Consider the following 20,914-nt stretch of genomic DNA (forward strand, 5'->3'; position numbering starts at 1 on the left):
AGAACATGTAGTTTGCAGCCTAGTGACTAAATGAAACTTGTGTTAGTGCCATTCTGTTGTGGAAATTCTATGCAAATATAGGATGAAAAAACAGTGAAAAATGCTAGAACAAGTCTTTTTTAACCTTTATATTTAAAAATATTTCTCACATCTGTAATAATTTTGGCCAAAGTGGTAAAGAGTCATGTAAGATGGCCTAAAGAGCTACAGGTTGCAAACCCCTGGGCCAGGATCATTCAGACTGTTATCTTGAGGTGTTGAATATATATTTGGAAATAATGATCTCATCCCATGATGCCGACTATTTTGTGAAGTGCCTGGATTTCTCCAGTGACAAAACAGCCAACAACAATGATGCTGTCAACCCTGTGCTTCACAGTGGGTGTGGTGTTTACAGACTTGCAAGCTGCCTATTTTTCCTTCCTTTCTTACCATTGATATTTCTAGCCAAGCACATATATTCTTGTTTCATCAGAACACTGGACATAATTCTTAAAAATAAGGAAATAGTCCCTGTGCATATTTGCAAACATTATTTGGGGCTTATATATGTTTCTTTAGGAGTTAAGGCTTCCTCCTCACAAAGTGGCCTTTTTAAGGTTATGTCAGTGCAGGATAATAAATGACACCTTTAATAGCTTGAATCAGCATCTTCACCAGATACGTTGCTTTCGTTTTGGGTTTAATGTGCCAACATCACACCACACTTGGATGAAAATTACTACAATGTTTATACTTGTTTGAACATAACTCTGGACCTTCAGTTGTCTGAAAATTGTAGACCAGACTGAAGCAGGCTGGTGGAGGTGCACCATCTTCTTCCTGGTATCTTGACTTTTACAATGTCATACAAGGAAGCAGTGTGCTACAGGTGTTGCTTTAAAATACATCCACATGTGTGCTTTCAAATGACACAAATGTTTTAACATTAATCGTTTGGGAGCTTTATGAAGCCACAACGTGATTGTCTGAGCTAGCTGAAGCTCTTCAAAGGCATGGTAATGTTAGTGAATCTTCATCTCTAAAACTGAAGAAAGTAGTACAAAAAAATAAATCAAAAACATTTTCTCTTTCACTATTAGGTAACTTTACCCATATTTTGTTTCATAATCTACCAGGCCTAAAATAGGAAGCATTTATTCTGATTTAAAGTCAAACAATGGGAAAATGGTCTTTGTATACATTAAATGTAGGTCTCCAATTTTAAGTTTATGTTCTAAATTTAATTCAAAAACATAAATTTAGTTGGATCATGATCTGTTTTCCATTTTGCTGTTTATTACCCGTTTATTTCCCATAGTTTGCTTCATAGAACTGTATATTAATATCTACCTTTAACATCTTCCTTCAGAACTGGACGCTCCAGTTAACCTAATAGCCAGAGATGAAACTGAGTCCAGCATTAGCCTTTCCTGGGATCCAGTCCAGGCAGAAATTGATGGCTACATCCTAACGTACACCTCTCTGGAAGGATCTAGTAAAGAAATCGCTTTGGGGCCTAAAAGCACCTCTTATTTGCTGACTGGTTTACAGCCCGCAGTCCTCCACACTGTAGACATCAAAGCTGTGAGGGGAGACAAAACCAGCAGGACAATCTCAACAAAAGCTGAAACAGGTGTCACGTCTCAGATTTTGTTAAACCAATCTCCCTGTTGATCATATCCATGTTTGGAGAATTAAGGAATTCAAGAGGTCTATAATTACATTTCTTTTAACAAGAAATCCAGAAAGAGATGTGCCAATATGATGTCCGATAAGCATTTAATTGTTTTCCTTTATGAGTTCATGCATCTTTTCCCAACTTCTTCCCTAAGTCATGAACAGGAACATAACCCAAAAATATAGTCCCTGTTCCATAAATTAAGTCGATATCTACAGCTTTCTCCCTTTTGGCACCCTCTGAGATAATGTCTGCAGCAGCTTATTGATTTATATCCCCCAGCTACCCACCCTTCAAGATTTCAGCATTATGTTGCATATGTGTTTAGCCTCTTTAGTCCTGTACCCCTTAATAATAATAATAAAAAAGAAAACATTTAATTAATTAATTAATTAGAAAGTTGATAGCTCCTCTGAGTTAAAACTTTACAGAACCACCTTTTGCTGCAGTTACAGCTAAATGTTTTTTAGGGTATGTCTACGATCGTCACACATCTAGAGATTGAAGATTTTTTCCCCCATTTCTCTTTACCAAACAGATCAAGTTCAATCAGATAGCATGGACAGCTTATACGAACATCTATTATGAAGTCTTGCCACAGATTCTCAGTTGTGCTTAGGCCATGACTTTGCTATTATAACAATAATATGCCCCAGTCACAAGTCCTTTGCAGCTTCTTGGACATGTATTTCTGTTTTTCTTTTTCCACGTTGCTTAGACCTTGCAGATAATTGTTTGCTTCTATTAATCCTATTTTTAGCTCAGCTGAACAACCGTCTTCCAGTCATAGTTATGCAGTCTTTCTAAAGCCTCTTGGGGGCAATAATGTGCTGTTTTTTACACTTCCAGGATTTGCCTGTTTTTAATTTAATCGTCTCATCGTCTCCGACCACCTTCCCTGCTATTACTGAAGAAAAGCATCCCCACATGATGCTTTTACAATTATGTTACACCATGTGCAGTCTTAGTTTTTGGTCCCATTTTGGATATTTGCCCAAAAGTACACTTTTGATCTCTTCTGATTTCTCTGTCGTTTGCTGTTTGCAAAGTGCAAACGCTTTTCTTTCAACAATGACTATTTTCTTGCCACTTTTCCATAAAGGCCAGATTTGCAACATGCATGACTAATAGTTGTCTGGTGAAAAGATTATCCCGCCTGAGCTGTGAATCTCTGCAGCTCCCCCAAGGTTATTATGGGCATAATTGCTGCTCTCATAGCTTAGTTTGGGTAAAATTCATGTCTTACTAGATTTTATAGCTTTCCATTTTACAGATGATGGTATAATGTCCCACAATTGAATTACTAATGAATGCCACACTTTTCAGATTTGTTTCATTTTGTTTGTGGTTGTAATGTAACAAAATGGACACAATTCAAGGGCATCTTTTTATCTCTGGATCCCTTCATCCCTCCGCCAGCTGATCCAGCAGGATCAGAAGGGGAATCATAGGCTTGGGATTTCTTTTCAGCCAATTGTGATCTTGATGGAATGATGAAGGAAGCTCTTAGAATCATTCTTTTCCAATGTTTAAAACACTTTTATTTGTCACGCTCATCAACAAACCAGCCCATTTTTTTTGTGCCCATAGATCAGTGTGCCTTTCAATTGTGTTGGATAAATTTATCTCAGAATGCTTTATTTAAAAAGATGTTCATCTCAGCCATTATAGCCTTCAAAGCTCGTTTCAGCAGCATCCTCAGAAGACTGAATTAAGGCAGAACTCTAACACTTCCTCCCCATTTGCACGTTCTGAGATAATGTCAGTAGCAATTTATTCATTAATCTACAAGTCGTGTATACTATCAATTTTACTTTAATTCCCAGGGGTACCTTTTATCTCATTTGAACAGGATAAGATAGCTGTTGAAAGAGGAGGAGGATAAAATGCCCGTAAGAACTTGGCTTGCAGTTCCACCTCTTTTCTCAGCAGTCTTACACACCAGCAACATTTTAGCTTCAATGATTTGAAACTTTCTACATCTTGAGTCAAAGCACCTTTGGATTTTTTTTTCTCATGAAAAGAAGAAATGAAGATTTAAAAGGGTTTTTTGAGTAAATATTTCTATGTGCTGCTTAATTAATCCCTGTTGTTGCAGTGACCAAGATTTATTTGAAGATTCTTCCTGACTGGATATTGTGACAGCCCCAGACAGTGTTAATACAGATTGAGCCCTGCATTATTTATTTTTACGTCTTAGCCAAATGCCATACCTTTTTATTATTTTAACTACAGTAGACAGCCCTCATTCAGAACAGTCACTTATTTATTGTGCTCCACTTTCCTAAAGTTAGTTAAATTGCCTGAATGTGATGATTCCTACCTGAGCTGCCAGATACAGTCCATCCAGTCCAAAGTCTCAGTTTCTGCTAGAACCATCTCTGCTCTCAGTGTTGGACGTTCTTGAAATCGTCTTTTCAAGGAAGACAGCATGTCCTCAGTGCACCATCAGAGAGGCAAAGATCAATGGATTTGATCTCGGATCTAATAAAGACAGCAACACGGGGACCCATTTGGCAACGGCAGCTGTTAAAATTACTGACCAACCTGCGTAATTAATTTTTTAAGCAGGCTCATTTTGAGCTGTTAACGATGAGACAACCTGATTCAAAATAACTTATGTAGACATATTGCACATGGCATTGTGTTTCTGTAGTCTATCGTTTCTCAGAATTGTGGGACTAATACTTGTAGTTATAAAGAGAACTAATAATGAATGATATAGTATGCATGAGTAGTGCATTAACCTTTATTAACATCTTCTTCTAGAACTGGATGCTCCTGCAAACCTGTTAGCTCGAGATGAAACGGAGTCCAGCTTCACTGTGTCATGGGAGCCTGTCCAGGCCGACGTTGATGGCTACATGTTAACCTATAGTTCCTCTGAGAGCTTTGAAGAGGAAATCCCCATTAGGTCTTCGGCGACCTCTCACATGCTGACAAAGCTAAGGCCTGGAGTTCTCTACACTGTCTACGTCTGGGCCGTCAAGGGCGACAAAGTGACCCGGAAGATTTCAACAGTAGCTGAGACAGGTTAATATTCCATAACGAGGCATTTAGCTTTGAGCAATAATAACCCATTTGGTCATTATTGCTCGAAGCTCAGATTGTTTTTCTTATGTTCCGCCAAATTTACACATTAAAACTTGTTTTGTTTTGTCTACAGCTGCCCTTGGTTCATAATTAGTGTAGCTGTGAAAATTCTGTACAAAGCTGCCTTTAGCACAACTGTTGTTACTTACTCAGCTTTAAACATATCATTTTTTTCCTGGTTCTGTTAATAAAAACAGATCTTAGTTCAGGACCTTTGAAAAGTAATTTCCAGATGGTCAAAGTGCAGAACATATGGCATTTATTTTAAGGTAATAAAGTCTCCATAGACAGTTATGTAGGCTATTTTGCTGGAGAAATTCAAGGTGGAAAGGAAGAAAAGACACAACTTAAGAATCACAGAGATTGTACACATTACCTTTAATCCTTTAAAGTTCTAAAAAAAAATACAGAAATTAATTTAGGACTAAAGATGTATACAGTTGAAAATAGATTTGCATACACTGTATGAAAACAGGCATATTTTCTTTCTCACAATAAATCAGAATGAACTCTTTCAGGTCAGTTTGGACTACAACAATTATTTCTGTTTGCCAAATACCAGAATAATGTGAAATATCTTTAGATCATTTTCAAAAACATTCTTGAGTATTAGAACTTTACATACATTTCCTTAGTATTTTGTGGAATTGCCTTTTAAACTGTTTCACTTGAATCAGTCATTTTGGCCCAACCTTCCTGATAGAATTAGAGTAACTAAGTTAGGGGGGTAGACTGCCTTGTGCATACACATTTTTTCGCCCCTGCCTACAAATGTTCTGTTAGTTGACATCAGTGCATTGACTTTGTTGTCCTATATCCACTCTGTAAGTAATTTGGTAGTATGCTTAGTGGAAGATCCAAACTTTAAATTCCTGGATGGTGTCTTTAGATTGTTTCAATATTTCCTCACAATGGTCTGGCTTTATGATGCCATCTATTTTGTCAGGTGCACCAGTCCCTCCCGCAGCAACACACACAGCATGATGCTTCTTCCTCCGTACTTCACAGCTGTGATGGTGTCTCAAGCTTGCGACCTACCCATTATTTTCTCCATATATAACGGTGGACTTCAATTTCAGTTTCATCAAAACCACAGGACATTAAGCTCTTTGTCAATGAGTATATCGGCAAACAGTAATCCAGCTCTCTTTGTTGCTGACGGCAAAATAGCTTCTTCCTCGCTGAGTGACCTTTTCAGCAAATGTCTGTGCCTGAATCTTTTCACTGTGGATAAAGACACCCTCTTAACCTGCTCCACTCAGGAGCAATTGCTTCTACTCTAGGGTTGGTACTTTCTAAAAAGATAATGCAGCTCCATCCTAAACGAATTTGCTTCAATTGGTAACAAGTAAATTGGTTAAGGTGATCTTAATTTGTTTAGTTTATAAGTTGTCAAGTTAAACAATTGTAAATAAATTAAGTTGGGTCAACATAGTTCAATTACTTATTACCAATTGAAGCAAATTCATTTAAGGTGGAGCCGCAGTGTCTTTTTAGAGTGTAGATATGATTTGCACCAAAGCACCTTCATCTCTTAAAATCCTATTTACAAGAATATGCCCAGAATGACAGCGGGTCACGGCAGCCATGAAGTATAACACATGCATAAAAACTAAACTTATCAAGAAACATCAGAGGTCACTAAATTATACGCAAAACTGAAAGTCCAATGGCACGCATAACAAAATTAATCCAAAAACATTCCTACTGTGTTACCTGTAATTGCAAAGAGATGATACCTTCAGGTAGATGGAAATTGTACACAAAGGGCCTGACAGTACCTTGTATACAATTTCCAGATGCCACTTATGACATGTGAAGGTCTTCAATTCTCTTCCAGATATCTTGCTTGATCATGATGTGTTCCTGTCCGTGTTCATGATGTTACATGAGGAGGCAGTGGGTTTGAGATGTTCTCCTAAAGGTTATCTCTAGGGGTGCCTCCAAAAAAAATAAAATAAAATAATTATCAAATAATAATCTTAACTGACCTAAACCAGTTTCATTCATGTCAGACTGTGAGAAAGAACATTTTGTGTCTTTTTACCTTGTGTATGTAAACATCTGACTTCAACGGTTCTTGTTCTTCCCAGGAATAACATAGATTGTCAAATAATGTGATCTTTCCTGGGGAATTCTATAAGCAAGAGGGTGATTAATACACTTTGGTACTAAAAACTGTGATTTAGAAAACTTCTAAACTCCTCAACAAAAGTCAAAAACAAAGCCCCCTTTCTAGCGAGAAATAATTCCCACAGACGAGGCCAAGCCACTGGTGACGTCTCATAATTCAGTGTAAAAAGAGGCTGCACATGTGAGCCGCTCACAACAGGGCCATCTTTGTGCTCGCCAGATGATCTGTAAAATCTCTGGGGAGCGCTTAGTGAAAGCTAGATCTTTTTCAATTTGGCAGCAAATGGTAGCGTTTCTGACGATAAACATTTCATCACAAATTATGCGATTCAATCAGTGGCTTCAGACCAGCATGGTGCTGGCTTCAAACACAAAAGCTACTGTATCAAAAACTATCAGGGTTGCAGAGAAGCATGTGTTAATTTATTTGTGGAGTAAGAGCACCATCACAATGTCAGAACTCTTTCAAATTTCATCAGACTTTTATTTTGACTGATAATTTTAAGACCTGTGATATCAATAAGGCTCAGTTTGACACTTTTTGTTCTTTTTCCGTTGTTCTTTTTTAATATTTTTTTTCTCTCACAGATATTAGCTCGAACTTTTGAATTCTTCTGGGGTAAAAATGCTGAATTGTTTGGGATGGTTTTGTTGCATTTTGATGCATTCGCTTTCTTTAATATTTTTGATCCATGGGAGGTCAAATCTCCCATGGTTTAGCTCGCCTCATTGCATCAAACAAAATATTGTGGCATGTGTTTCAAATAACATTTTCAAAGCATTTCAATAAGAGCAAGCAGAGCTGGCAGCTTATCTAAAAACTGTAAGTGAGCAGGCAGATGCCAGACGTTTCCGAGGCACTTCATGTGGAGAAAGACTTGAAAGCGACACAAAAACTACGTTAAACTGGTGGAGTGATGCTAGTATATTGGAATAGTCTGTATTTTAAAAGGAAGACATTAGTAAAAAAAAAAAAACAATGGAAAGTATCAAAAGTAAAACTTACCTTCTTAGGGGGGTTCTAGTATTTTTCTGCTGCGTATTCAATTAAATAAAGGCAGCACAATATAGACATTAGCAGAGATTTAAAGGAATAAAATAGTGTTATTTTCCTGTGATCCTTTCTAATTTGCATGCATCCCTGCAGAAATCGACTCCCCCAAGGACCTAAAGGCTTCAGACGTGACACTGGATTCAGCTTCTTTGACTTGGGTTCCTCCTCTGGCTGACATTGAAGGTTATATACTCACCTATAGAGACGAAGACGGAAACTTGCAGGTACTGAACTCTGAGGTTTACTTCACATTTTCTCAGTTAACTAGGTAAACAGCTTATTTCCTTTCAAGCCACTTAAAAGCGTAGATCCTTTCAGTTTAGCATGCAGGTTCATCAATTGTAATTCAGTTGTATACCATTTGGATTCGTAAAGCGCAAAATAATACATTTCAAGTGTTTATATGTGCGATTTGTAAGGAACGTGGCTAATAGCTAAAAGAGACAAAATTTCCCTTTCTTGGAAATCATATTTATTACATAACACTACTGAATATTATGCATGTACTCAATACTTGGTCGAGGCTCCTTTTGCATGGATTACCCCATTAATGTAGCATGGCATGGAGAAGACCAGCCTGTGGCTCTGCTGGGGTGTTGAGGAATCATATGTTGCTTTAATGGTTGCTTTATCTAGTTCAGCATATTGGCTCTGGTGTCTCTTGTTTTCTTCTTGACCAGTCTCCATTGATCATCGATGGGGTTAAGGTTGCTCATGTTTGCTGACCAGTCAAGCACAGTTATGAAGTGGTCCGTAAACCAGGTACTTACTGTTGGAAAATTAAGCTTGTCAGCAGAGTGAAGCACAGGGTGTTCGAACGTTTCTAGGTAGACGGCTGCTCTGACTTGACAGAGCAAAACAGACCAACACCAGCAGATGGCTTCCCACATCATCACTGGCAGTGGGAACGCTACCTTGAACCCTATGCCACTTGCTTTCTGTGTAACTTCCCTCTTCCTGCAGGTTCTGGTATCTTGATTTCCACATGGAATGCAAAATTAACTTTCATCTGAGAGGGACTTTTGACCCCTGAGCAATAGTCCAGTTCTTCTTCTTACCCTAGGTAAGGCACTTATCATCGTGGGTCTGGTCTAACACAAGAGAGGCAACAATTGTAGCCCATGGGAAAGCCAATGTGTTTGGGCTTTCTTGAAGCTCTGACTCCATCATCAGACCACACCTTATAAATCTTCCCAAATTCTTGAATGGACTTTGCTCACTTACTTCACTATCCGCTTGGCTGTGGTTATCAACTTCCCTTTAATATGCTTGGATTCAACACAGCATTTGGGGTTTTCAGTAGATGTAAGCCATAATCATCAAATATAGAGAGATGCTTGGGATACATAATTATGTGTATAATTATGGTATAATGATATACAAACTACATACTGTTTTGAAGTGAATTATTGAGATATTTTCACCTGTAGTATTATGCTTCTTTTATACTTAGCTTTTTAATCAGTTTGCCTTTTTAAGTGATCATATGTTGATATAACTGAATGTTCAAAATCACAGCTTTTTGAGAAAGAGTCTTGTGATGAAGATAAATAATTTCCACTGATTTCTTAAAAGTAGAATATGAGGAACAATTCATACATGGTTCTAATCTTTTAAATACCATACCTGACACCTCTTTTTTATTTTAACGTTTTGTAAAAACTATTATATTGAATTTAAGTGCTTTGAAATACTGACCTCTTGTGTCCACAGATGAAACAAATCTTCTGCATGAACAGATCGTGGAAAATGGATGAAAACAAATTGTATTAAACCTTCAGTTGACTTGATGATAGTCATGTCAAAGAGATCATAATCAATGTAGAGATTGTAAAAACACAAGTGTACAGTAGGATCATTCAGAAATGTTTTATCTTTATTTCACCAGGCTGTTGAAAGGAGGCTTGAAGCCAGCAAGACAAGCTTTGCTGCATCCAACCTGGAGATTGGAAAGAAGTACATTGTCACCATTATTGCCTTTAGGGGCAGCAAGAGGAGTAAAGTTGTGGAGACCACCTTCAAAACAGGTTAACATTCTTCTACAAAAAAACAAAACAACTTTCTGCTGTTTGTCATGAGATTTTATTCTTCAACATGACTTTTCTTTGCTTTTTTTAGTTGGTGCCCAGCATCCCTTCCCTATGGACTGTGAACAAGTAATGAAGAACGGCAACAAAAACAACGGCCTCTATACCGTCTACATTAACAATGATCGATCCAAGCCAATAGAGGTTTACTGTGACATGACCACTGATGGAGGCGGCTGGCTGGTATGAATTATTGACTCAACAGATCAAACAGAATTTGGTCACATTGTGTAAAGCAGCCCTATGAAAAAAGTTTGATCCTGGCTTGGCTCTTTTGTCACAATTAAATGTTTCAAATCATGAAACTTTTTTATTTTTTATTAGATGGAGATGATTTGAGTAAATGGAAAGAAAAAAAACATTAAATGATGATTTTGTTTGTTAAAGGCTAAACAGTTATCCAAACCAATGTGGCCCTTTGTAAACATATAATCATATCCCTTGTTGAAACATGAATTCACCCTTATTGACCATATTTTGATTATTTCACAAGCCACAACCAGGTCTGATTAATGGAAATTCACTTAAAACAAATCTGCCTGACAACATGAACGTGGCTAGCGGATGTTAAAAAGTAACTCATCATGTCCTGATCTAAAGAACTTCAAGAGTAGATGAAAAAACAAAGTCCTCAGCATCTATCACTCTGGAAAGAACTTCTAAGGGGTTGAGACTCCAGCAGACCTCTCTGGGAGTTAAATATCCACCCTAGGAGAATACACAGAATAGTGGTCAGCTTTGCGAGGAATGGCCAGCCTGCCAAAATTAGTCCAATAGTGTATCAACAGTCTATCCAGGAGGAAACAATAGAACCCAGAAACACAAAGAAAAGCAAGACCACCCATCTCTCACTTAAAGGCAGTGTTCATGATTCAAAATTAAGACAGAGACTCGGCAAAAATGACATTAATGGGAGAGCACCGACGCTTAAACCAAAGCTTAAAAAAATGAACATGGCCTGTCTCACGTTTGTTATAAAACAACTTGATGAACCCTGGCACTTTTGGGAGAAATAATCCCTACATTTTGGAAGGTGTTTGTCCTGTTATGTTTGGCAAAGCTGGTGATGTTTGGATTCCAGCAACGCTTGTGATACTGTGAAAAATACTTCATTTGCTAGCCAACACGTTTCGGCTCGTGGCCTTCGTTAGGGTCATAAAGCCGAAACGTCGGTCAGCAAATAAAGTTGTTTCCCAGTATCTGAAGTGTTGCTAGAATCTTCACTTCACCAGATCTCCATGCACCTCGGGAGTTGGTGAATTTGTGCCAGAAACTTTCAGATCTCTACGTTTGGAAAAAAAATAACACAGATAAAGAATGCCATACTGTAACTACAGTCAAAAATGGTGGTGACAGTTGATGGAGTGGGGCTGCTTTTGTTTTATCTGAAACATTTAAGTGGTACAAAATAAATATCACACACACACAGGAAATACAAGAAAACCAGAAGATATCTGTAAAAGCCTAAATACTTCTTCACTGCAAAATAAAGCCAGTTGCAACACAGACAGTATGGTGGACAACCTTTTCAGCAGATTTGAACGTGAACTTTAGCTCTACTCAATCAAGTAGTTGCTTTTTATCTTTTTCTGATTCCAGCGTCTGTCAATAAAATCTTGTACTTGCTCATTTCAGGTATTACAGCGCCGTAACACCGGTCAGCTGGACTTCATGAAACGTTGGAGGCAGTATATAGCAGGCTTTGGCAACTTGACAGAGGAGTTCTGGCTTGGTAAGCAACGTGGTGTTTTTTTTTTTTTTTTTTTTTCATTTTGGCGGGGGAGGTGTATCTGTAGACTGTAAAACACGCTCACATTAGCTGTAATTGTGCATCATGTCCTCCCTTCAAATTCTGCATCTGTTCATCTGTTCCCACAGGTTTGGATAAGATATATGCGATAACCAACACTCCCACGCAGTATGAGCTTAGGTTTGACTTGGGCCTGGGCTCGGAGAGGGCCTACGCTGTATATGACAGCTTCAAGATTGCTCCGATCAGACAGAAGTTCAAGCTCGCCATTGGCAAATACAGAGGGACAGCAGGTTGGTCTCACAGTAGCAGCATATAAAAGACTTGGACTGTGACAACTAGAAGCACTGCTTTCATAAATTGTAATTTTCTTTTTTTCCCCAACACCCACATACAGTGATGCATACTGAGAATGTGATGGCAGATTTAGAAACATGACAGATGGGGGCAGTAATGGAAGGGTTTCAAGCACTTTGTAGCCCAACTATAATGCAATATCAATTCAGCATCGTGTGAGATATTTGTTTCATAAGGTTGCGGGAAGTTACACAGCGGCTCTAAAGAGAAAGTGGTTTAAAAACATATGGGATTTGAATATGCTGCTCATCCAGACACAAAATGAGACACCGTGTGCACTTTGATCCAGAGTTTGCTGATACAACACGTACAACAGAAGTGAATCATGTCCACACTTTTATAAATGTCTCTGCTCCTAAAAACATGACGCACAATACATACACAGACAGGTGAATATCTGCTAATATAAACAGTTCACAAAAACATATATATATATATATATATATATATATATATATATATATATATATATATATATATATATATATATATATATATATACTTATTTATTTTTTGATGGCTTTCAGGTGATGCTATGACCTACCACCAAGGCCGGCCGTGGACCACCATTGATTCAGATAATGACATTGCCTTGACTAACTGCGCCATGACCCACAGCGGAGCATGGTGGTACAAAAACTGTCACTTGGCCAACCTCAACGGTAAATGGGGTGACAACAGGCACAGTCTGGTGAGTAAACATGGGAAAGGCTCTGCATCTCTTTACTGGGTTTTTAAAGGCTAAAAGTGTGTTTTTTCCCTTTTGCCATGAGTCCAGTCAGTTCTTATCAAGCTTCTGTAAAGTAGATTAAAGCAGTTGTTTCTTTAATACAACAATTAGTTAGTCTCAAATGATAACAGTATTAAACTGGGGAAATTGGGTACAAGATGATTTTGGATGAAGTTTTAAGGAATATATGCATTTTATTTTATTTTTTTACGTTGCTCTTTCTGCGAATATGTTTTAAGTCGTTTGTTTCCATTTATTTTGTTCAAATTGAGGCCTGAGAAAGCAGGATCAGAAAGCAGAAATAGTGCTATACTGGAGCAAGTCTTATTCATCATTAGTGTTAAGCAGCTTTTAGCAGTTGCTAAATATCTTGTTAAGGTTTATAGTTTTAAAGCTTCTATAATTCCACTATTCAGAGCAACCCTCACATGTATTTGCACCCCTTGCAAAGATGTGTTAAAAGTCCTAAAATTACTATTCCTTTGTAGAAGCATAATATCACGCTGAAATAAATAACATAAATAAATCTACTTTTAATTTTAGTGCATTTATTCCCAGGGATTATTTGTGATCTTTTTATTGCTCTCATTAGAACTGCATGTGTTCTGGGTTGAAATACTGAATATAGAGGAGTATTTTAAAATATCTTTTGCACAATCTCTCTAAATCATCTAGAGTTCTGCTTTGTTCTGCAGATCCCTCCACATGTCTACCTCATCCGTTTCTGGAGATTTAGATGGCCATACAACATGGTTCATTTTATTTGTGGAGAAGCATGTTTGTGTTGAATTAGGCACATACTTTGGATCAGTATAGTACTGAAACACCCAATGAGAACATTTCTGTTTTCTCACCAAGTGAACATCAATTTTTATGTAAAAGACCCTGGTATTTTAAGGACTTAACATGCACTCTGGCATGGCTTTTGGAAGAAAATCAGACCCACAGCATAATAAATCCTCCACCATACCTAACGGTGGGCATGGGAAGCGTCACCATGTATGCAACCTTGTTTCATTGCTGACTCCCCTTAAAGGCATACTATGCAACATTTTTCAGTTAATTAATGTGTTCCATACCGTTTTGGATGATTAAATGAGTCATTTCAGGTCGAACAAAGGTTTTCTCGGCCGCCCTGGTGGTCTGTGGGGGAAACACCGTACTTGCAATTGCAAGAGCCCTCGGCCCGCAACCACAGGCTCAGAAGTCTCGTGCAAGACCGCGAGAGTCGGTCTTGCTTTACGGCGAGAACTCCATGTGTTTTTGCCCTGCCATTCACTATATGCACGCGCGAAAGCAACAACAAAGAACCGCGTGTTAACGTCAAATAAACATGCAAGCATATTGAGTTTTTTATTATTATTTATTTATTTATTTTTATTATAATTTATTTTTTTTGGAATGTTGGCGAGGCGGTAGCGTGAGTTTGGCGAGGCGGCCGCCTTGCCAAGACAGCGCTGCGGGAAACCCTGATGTTCATACTTTCACTGTGTTAGTCATTGTTTGTACTGCTGTTTTTTTTCGACTTTTCGTTGCGTTCGCCTGTCTGCTAAGCTCAAAACAACCGCGCCTGGCTTGACGGAGAAACCAGAACAGCTGAGCATCTTTATGACAGTGCACTTTTACTTTCGCTCTCTGGGGGAAGCCTCGCTGGAAAAAAATCAACCCCGGTGGCATAGTATACCTTTAAGTGTTTGTCTCCAAAAAGCTTAGTCTTAGCGTCATCTGACTAAACCACACATCTACAATTAAAGCATGAGTGGTTTAGCACACTCCAGATGTTAAAGTTTTTAATCGGATCGGCCAAAAACTGCTTTCTTCTGACATCGAACAACCAGTTGTTATGGATGATGCTGGTGAATCCGATATTCAGCCGGACACAGAGTTACGTTTTCTTAAAAAGGCTTATTGTGAGGGAATGAGTAATGCCAGGTGAGGCAGGCAGGCAGAACCAGACTAGGCAGATGAGTTATGGCTGATGGTGCAGATAGGCAGGGATGAACAGGAGACCAGAGGATGCAGGTAGTGATAGACCAGAACGGGTGGTGTGGACCGGGGAACCACCAGAATGAGCAGAGCAAGGGGCTTAAACTCACAGGGAAACAGGCTGAACACTGCAGCATGCAGACACAGGCAACTTTTATCTGAAGAGTCCAGCTGGCTGATCATATAGGAACTGGTAGAAGCTGGGCACATTACACTAGAGAAGAAGAGAAACGTTCAGGCAGGGATGAGCTGGCTGAAGCAGGTATATGTAGACAGGTGCACAGGTGAGGTGATTTGACTAATTAGTGGCAGCAGGTGGAGCTGATCTAGAGTAGAGTGGTGGCTGGAGGGAGACTCAGCTGATTGGCTGATGACTGGTGGCTGAGGGGAGACAGGCTGATAGGACAAGTCCAGAAAAAGTCCAAAGCAAAGCAAACAAAAGCCTAAATCATGACACCAGTATGTATGCAAACAGCTTCTGGTGGTTGTTCTGGAGATTTGCTGCAAGTCTCTAATGGTAATCTTTGAAGATTAAATCTTTTGAGATTTTTTTATCTCCTTGCCAATTTTCTCACTTTTCATGCTGACAAAATAAATTCAAATCCTCCTCCAGCCTTGTTAGTCACAGTTTAAATGGCTAAAATTTCTTAGAAAACCCATCAGGGCTTCCAATAATTGATGTCACTGCTGGGTCTGTGAAAGAAAAGATTATTTTTTTCCTTTTTCTGTTCTGTTTCTGCTACAAGAATAAATTTGAAGACTTTTACAGGAATTCACTAGGACAGCCAATAACCACTGACGACACTATTTATCTCCGCAAACTCTCCACACAAGACTTAAATATCTGACTTATTGTATAGAGAAATGGAGCAACACATAAAACTAACATCAACCTCTGTTTGTGACACAAAAGAAAGCTATGAGAATTTTATACAACTTGAATGCTAGAGAACATACAGTACTAACAAATTGTTTATTAAACCAAATACCCTAAAACTAAAAGACTTGGTTAATTTAAAATGTTATTAGTTATGTTTAAAGCCAGAAATATACTACTGCCAATTAATTTACAAAAATGCTTTGTCTTAAACTCAAATGATAGAAATAATAGAAGGAAGTATGAGTTCAAAAGTAAAATCGTACTACTTTAAAACAAATGTGCATTTCAGCACATGGTGTAAAATTATGGAACTATTTTCCTCGTTTGGATGAGGATTTTTTTTAACTCCTCATCCAAACCAAGTTTGGATGGGGAGTTAAAAAAATGCTCTAAAGCAAATCAATTCAAAAGACTTAATAAGAAAAAAATGATTAAGTTTTATACAGTTTCAGTGAATAATGAGGAGAATGACATATTGTTTGCAACTTATATTGTAATTTAATGTATATGGCCTTGAAACATCTATTGTGGACTTATTGAGACTGGGGCAGTTTTTTTTTTTTTACAAGATTTTTCTTCTTCCTGTTCCCTTTTCACTCGTGTATAGTAAGTGTTGTAACAGAATGTGTTTAGGAATTAATGATGAAATTGTTAAATAGAGTGAATAAAATGATTAATTGACTGATTGATATTTACACGCAACTTTGTTAGTAACTTAGTAACTGCTACCTCTGCTACGGGTTTTAAAGCAATATCGTTAACCTATGATTAGAAAACATATTGTGGTTTTTACGACTATGTTTACTCAACGACAGAAAAAAAAATAGCTTAGCAAGATTATTTCTTCAGCAGCAATCAAGGTTTCTGGGTTGTTGGAGGAAACCTGAAATAGCTAGAATCCATCATCAGTTGATAAGAAAACACATTTCTAGAGCTAGCTATAAAACATCAGTGTTTGTCAGTAGGCTGATGGGGAAACAACAACAGTTATTAAGTCTTAGAGAGATGGACACTTCAAAACAAGCCAGGGGATTTCTCTCCTTTTGTCAAGATTCCATAGCATCGCTGCTGCGGTGTTTGCTGCCAAAATGCAATAACAGTCAAAACAGGTTTGTACTCACATGATATGGACCCTGAGGCTGGTATTTATTACTTTCGTCTCATTCTGCTTGTCTGTCCTGCCACTTTCCTTTTCTGTGGCTCTGACTCTCTCTGTTCTCTGCTTTTCCCCTCTTCATAATTCTTCTACCTTTATCCGTCCTCGCCGCTCCAGCTCGTTCTTCTCCTGATGTTCTGTTTTGTTGTCAGGGAGTCAACTGGGAGCCGTGGAAGGGCCACCTAACATCCCTCGACTTCACCGAGATGAAGATCCGACCTGTGGGAGTGGTGTCCAGCAGAAAAAAGCGATCTCTGATGGCCAGGGAGAGAAAGAGCAGAGCTTCAAATGGCCACAAGAAATAGGAGAATGGCCGCAGAAGCGGTCTGCGCCATCAACCTTTTGATCACACTAGATTTAGGTTTTTCTGTACATATGTTGATATAGACCTGACCACACAAGGATTTTGCAGACATGTTTGCCTTGACTTTTGTATAATTTTTTCGAAAACAAGAAAATATCTAAAGCAACTAGATATGATCCATAGTAACTTATTATCTCTTTGTAAGCAAATCAGAAATCCAAGGTTTGGTGTGATTGTGGAAAAATGGTCAACAAATAACTTCCATGAAATTGTGGGGTTGAACAGCATCGCATTACTTATATATATATAAAAATACCATGTAACTTTAGAATATCATGTTTTACTGTCTTTTTAGACAACTTGAGTATTAACAGAAAAAGACGATGCCACATAAAGATTTTTTTCTCTTATTATTGTATTAATCCTAACCCTCTTTTAAAGTTATAGCAGCAACCAAGTTTACCTGTGGCTGAATTTTCTCTAGCCTTAACAAAAAGGCAACACCATGACTTGTGTGTTTAATAATTGGATCGTTTGTTGGCTGTTGAAACATGTGTCCTTACTCTATTGATTATGCTGCCACTGTGCATCTAACACTGTCACATCACATAAGCTGGTATGACAGCAGCCAGAAAATAACAACTGATTGCAGCCTCGAATAGCCAAATTGCTCCTGCTTTACATTCATATGATGGGGGACAGCTCATATCAATCAATGTGACGTGTCCGCATCAAATGTCAATAACAATGACATTTATTTGTGCCGCTCTCGAGGACCGGGCGAACAAACTCCCGTTTTTAATCTGGAAAGTTGACAGAAGCTATTAATGTTGCCCTGGCTTCTACTTTGCTTAATTAGATTTTCTTAACACTTTTATCTCAAGCACAGCTTATGTGACAAGGACACAGAGCACATAAATCAACCTTTCGGCATATTTGCCAGAATGCATTTGCAGTTGCTGGACTTTATACATTTCTTTGCGGTTAATTAGAGTCTTTGAAAATTTTCAGATCAGAACCTGAATATAAATATTTTCCTTACTAATTATATTGTTACGCTGACATTATAATTTCTTTTTCACTGTAGTGTCACCGTTCACACAAATAAATCTTTTTTTAAAATATGAGTTCATTGCTCTTTTCGTAATCTCTAACAAGTCAAATGTTGCAATGTGTGGTTTTCACTCCTCTGTAAGGTTCAGGAATAGTCCTGGGAGAAACTAACGAGCAAAGACGTGATTCTTTTTAGGGGTTTTTTCTGCAGTAAGAAAGTGTGACCCTGACAAACCTCATCTGGAGTTTGGTAATGGACAATCATTGCCTAGGCCACTGACATCCTAACATAACGTTAGTGGCTGTGTGTGTGTGTTAAATACAAGATCAATGATTAATTTGTCAAATATTTGTTCATTTTGCTGTGGGACAAATGCAAACCATTGTTGTTGTTAGGATCCTAGTGTATCTTCACACTGATGGAGTGATGTGGTTTTAAGTTTAAATCAAAGATTGGGAAACATTCTTTGTGAACCCAGCTCACTGGTGATTCTTCTTTGATTGGTGGCCTGGGAGAGTCCTTTTCCTGTTTCATACACAACCGAACACCCCCACCACAACCCCCAACAAAGACCATATAGCCCCCCCCCCCCCCCCACCCCACACACTTTTATGTTTAGGAAGCACTCATCTAGATGGACAAATAGATTGATAAATTGATTTATACCAGAATTTCCAGAAAAATACGATTCCCTTTGGTATTTTTGCAAAGATTTGATAAATCTAATATATTTAATGCATTTTAAAGCATCAATACTTACTGTGGAAAAATTCAATACAAGTTTAATGAGTCTATTTATTGTGCTTTTCAAGTTCCAGGTGGTCCTAAATGAAGGTTTAAAGTATCTAGAAAGGAATGCAACATATTGAGAATATATTTTCACTACAATATCAGTTTGTGCAATAATAACATTGTGTTTGGACAGGAGTAATTATTGGTCAACAATATTCCATGTGTTATGAACTTGCATTTTACATGCTGATGTAACATTGACAGTCTCATGGCAGCAGATGCTCACAATGGACACAAACGACATCGCTCAGAACGTTAAAGGTCACAGAGTAATGGAAGTGCCAATGAGATGGACGGAAATAGGCACATGTCGTCGCTGTTATCGTTATTGCAGAATATATAGGAGCCCTACTGTTCAATGTAGAATTATTCTGGGCAGGAGATGTAGAATTACAAGACCTGCCCAGAGTACAGAAATAGCTGTGCAATTTAGTAACAAATCAGTCCCCATGGACCCCATCCTCCAATTACCCCACCACTTCTGGGCTGTCCAGGACATAAAGCCACATGAACTATATCATAAACTGACACTATTTAAGTGATATTTGCTGTGTTTGCACACCAGTTAAATATTACACAGTCTTTCACCACAATGCGGTTGTGAAGGCCTTTACTTGCTCAGCAAGAAAAGAGAAATATGTTCTCTGCAAAAACAAAATTACATCAGGAGTGACCTTTGGGGACTTCCCAGGACTTCTGCACTTGAGTTCTTGCAAAGTGTGAAATGTCCTCGCTAGAAAGAACTTTGTTTAGTCCTTCTCACCTCAGGCAAACAAGCTTTTTTCTGCTTGGAAAGAAATTACTGTAAGCCTTAACCCTAATGCAACATTTTTCTCAACTCAGATGCTTTCTTGATATCACACACATTCTCTTGTCACAATTTGGGGTTTTGTTTGTGTTTTTGAACTGATGGATCTTTCCCATTTCCATGTCCATCTCAGTCACCGTCCACTCTCCATAAACAGTGTAATCTCGCTGCCCCCAATTATCCTCAAGTCATTGCACCAGGTCCTCCGCGTACCTATATCTGCCTCACTCACCACTCCCTGCCAGAACCCCTCTCCTCTCTTCATGCTGCCTGCATGCGCTCTGTCCTGTTCGTGTTGCCCAGCCTGCTGTTCCTGTGGACCTGTTCTCACCCTGCCCTCACTAGTCGTCTCACTAGTGCTTGTGTGCGCTGCCTGCTTTGGGTTACTCCTGTGGACTTTGCGGTGCTCAGCCCTCGCTGGGGACTCATCTGAATCATCTGGTCAAGTCTGTTTCTGTCTGCATCATCTGGTCTTCTGCCCGTTCCCGCTTCTGTCATGTGCTTGCTCATGCCAAAATCATTTGGTCAACTCTGTCACTGCCTGCCCCTGCCTAGATCACCTGGTCCCCCTGCTTCTGTAATCTCCTATTATCACCAGCCATTACTGCCTACCTGTCATCTTCGTCCTCTTAAATAACCCTTTTTAAGAAATAACTGAACTCTGTTTGAATTTCGGGTTCCCAGCGTGCATAAGCATTACATCCCTGGTAAATGTGTCTTTCATTTTTAATAGTTTGGATTATTAATCAATGTTAAAGTACCTTGAGATAGAGTTGTTACCGTTAGAAATTGTACCATGAAGCAAAATGCAATTCTGACAAATCAACAAGGTCAAAGTCAACATTTCCAAGTTTTTTTTTTTTTTTTTTCAGAACTTAGTGGGAATGGGTAAAGATGGTGCAGTTGTGTGTGTGGCTGCTCGTCTACCTCTGCTCCAGTTGCGGTTCGTTTTTGTATTTTGGCTTCCTTTTCTACAAATTGCATCTCCTGTTATTGTGTGTGTGATCGTCTGGCTCTTCTAAACATTCGTGTGATGCTGGAGGAGCTTCCAATATCTGACTTCCACAGAC

General features: G+C 38.5%; 1 protein-coding gene across 3 annotated transcripts in view; it reads left to right on the forward strand.

The window, feature by feature from the left end:
- The window catches only part of tnn (tenascin N), a 72,427-nt gene extending 54,110 nt beyond the window's left edge, over nucleotides 1–18,317 (forward strand). The window contains exons 10-18 of one of the 3 annotated variants that reach the window (XM_036138163.1): nucleotides 1,352–1,615; nucleotides 4,430–4,693; nucleotides 8,034–8,164; nucleotides 9,829–9,967; nucleotides 10,059–10,210; nucleotides 11,663–11,759; nucleotides 11,906–12,070; nucleotides 12,662–12,825; nucleotides 17,039–18,317. In XM_036138163.1, coding sequence (XP_035994056.1) covers nucleotides 1,352–1,615; nucleotides 4,430–4,693; nucleotides 8,034–8,164; nucleotides 9,829–9,967; nucleotides 10,059–10,210; nucleotides 11,663–11,759; nucleotides 11,906–12,070; nucleotides 12,662–12,825; nucleotides 17,039–17,191 — 1,529 coding nt within the window. In that variant the 3' untranslated portion in view covers nucleotides 17,192–18,317. The remainder of the gene's footprint in view (nucleotides 1–1,351; nucleotides 1,616–4,429; nucleotides 4,694–8,033; nucleotides 8,165–9,828; nucleotides 9,968–10,058; nucleotides 10,211–11,662; nucleotides 11,760–11,905; nucleotides 12,071–12,661; nucleotides 12,826–17,038) is intronic. The other 2 variants (XM_036138164.1, XM_036138165.1) reach the window with 2 other exon arrangements.
- The last annotated feature ends 2,597 nt before the right edge of the window (nucleotides 18,318–20,914 follow it).

Source organism: Fundulus heteroclitus, chromosome 6 (assembly GCF_011125445.2).
Source record: "Fundulus heteroclitus isolate FHET01 chromosome 6, MU-UCD_Fhet_4.1, whole genome shotgun sequence".
In the NCBI taxonomy this organism is placed as follows: Eukaryota; Metazoa; Chordata; class Actinopteri; order Cyprinodontiformes; family Fundulidae; genus Fundulus; species Fundulus heteroclitus.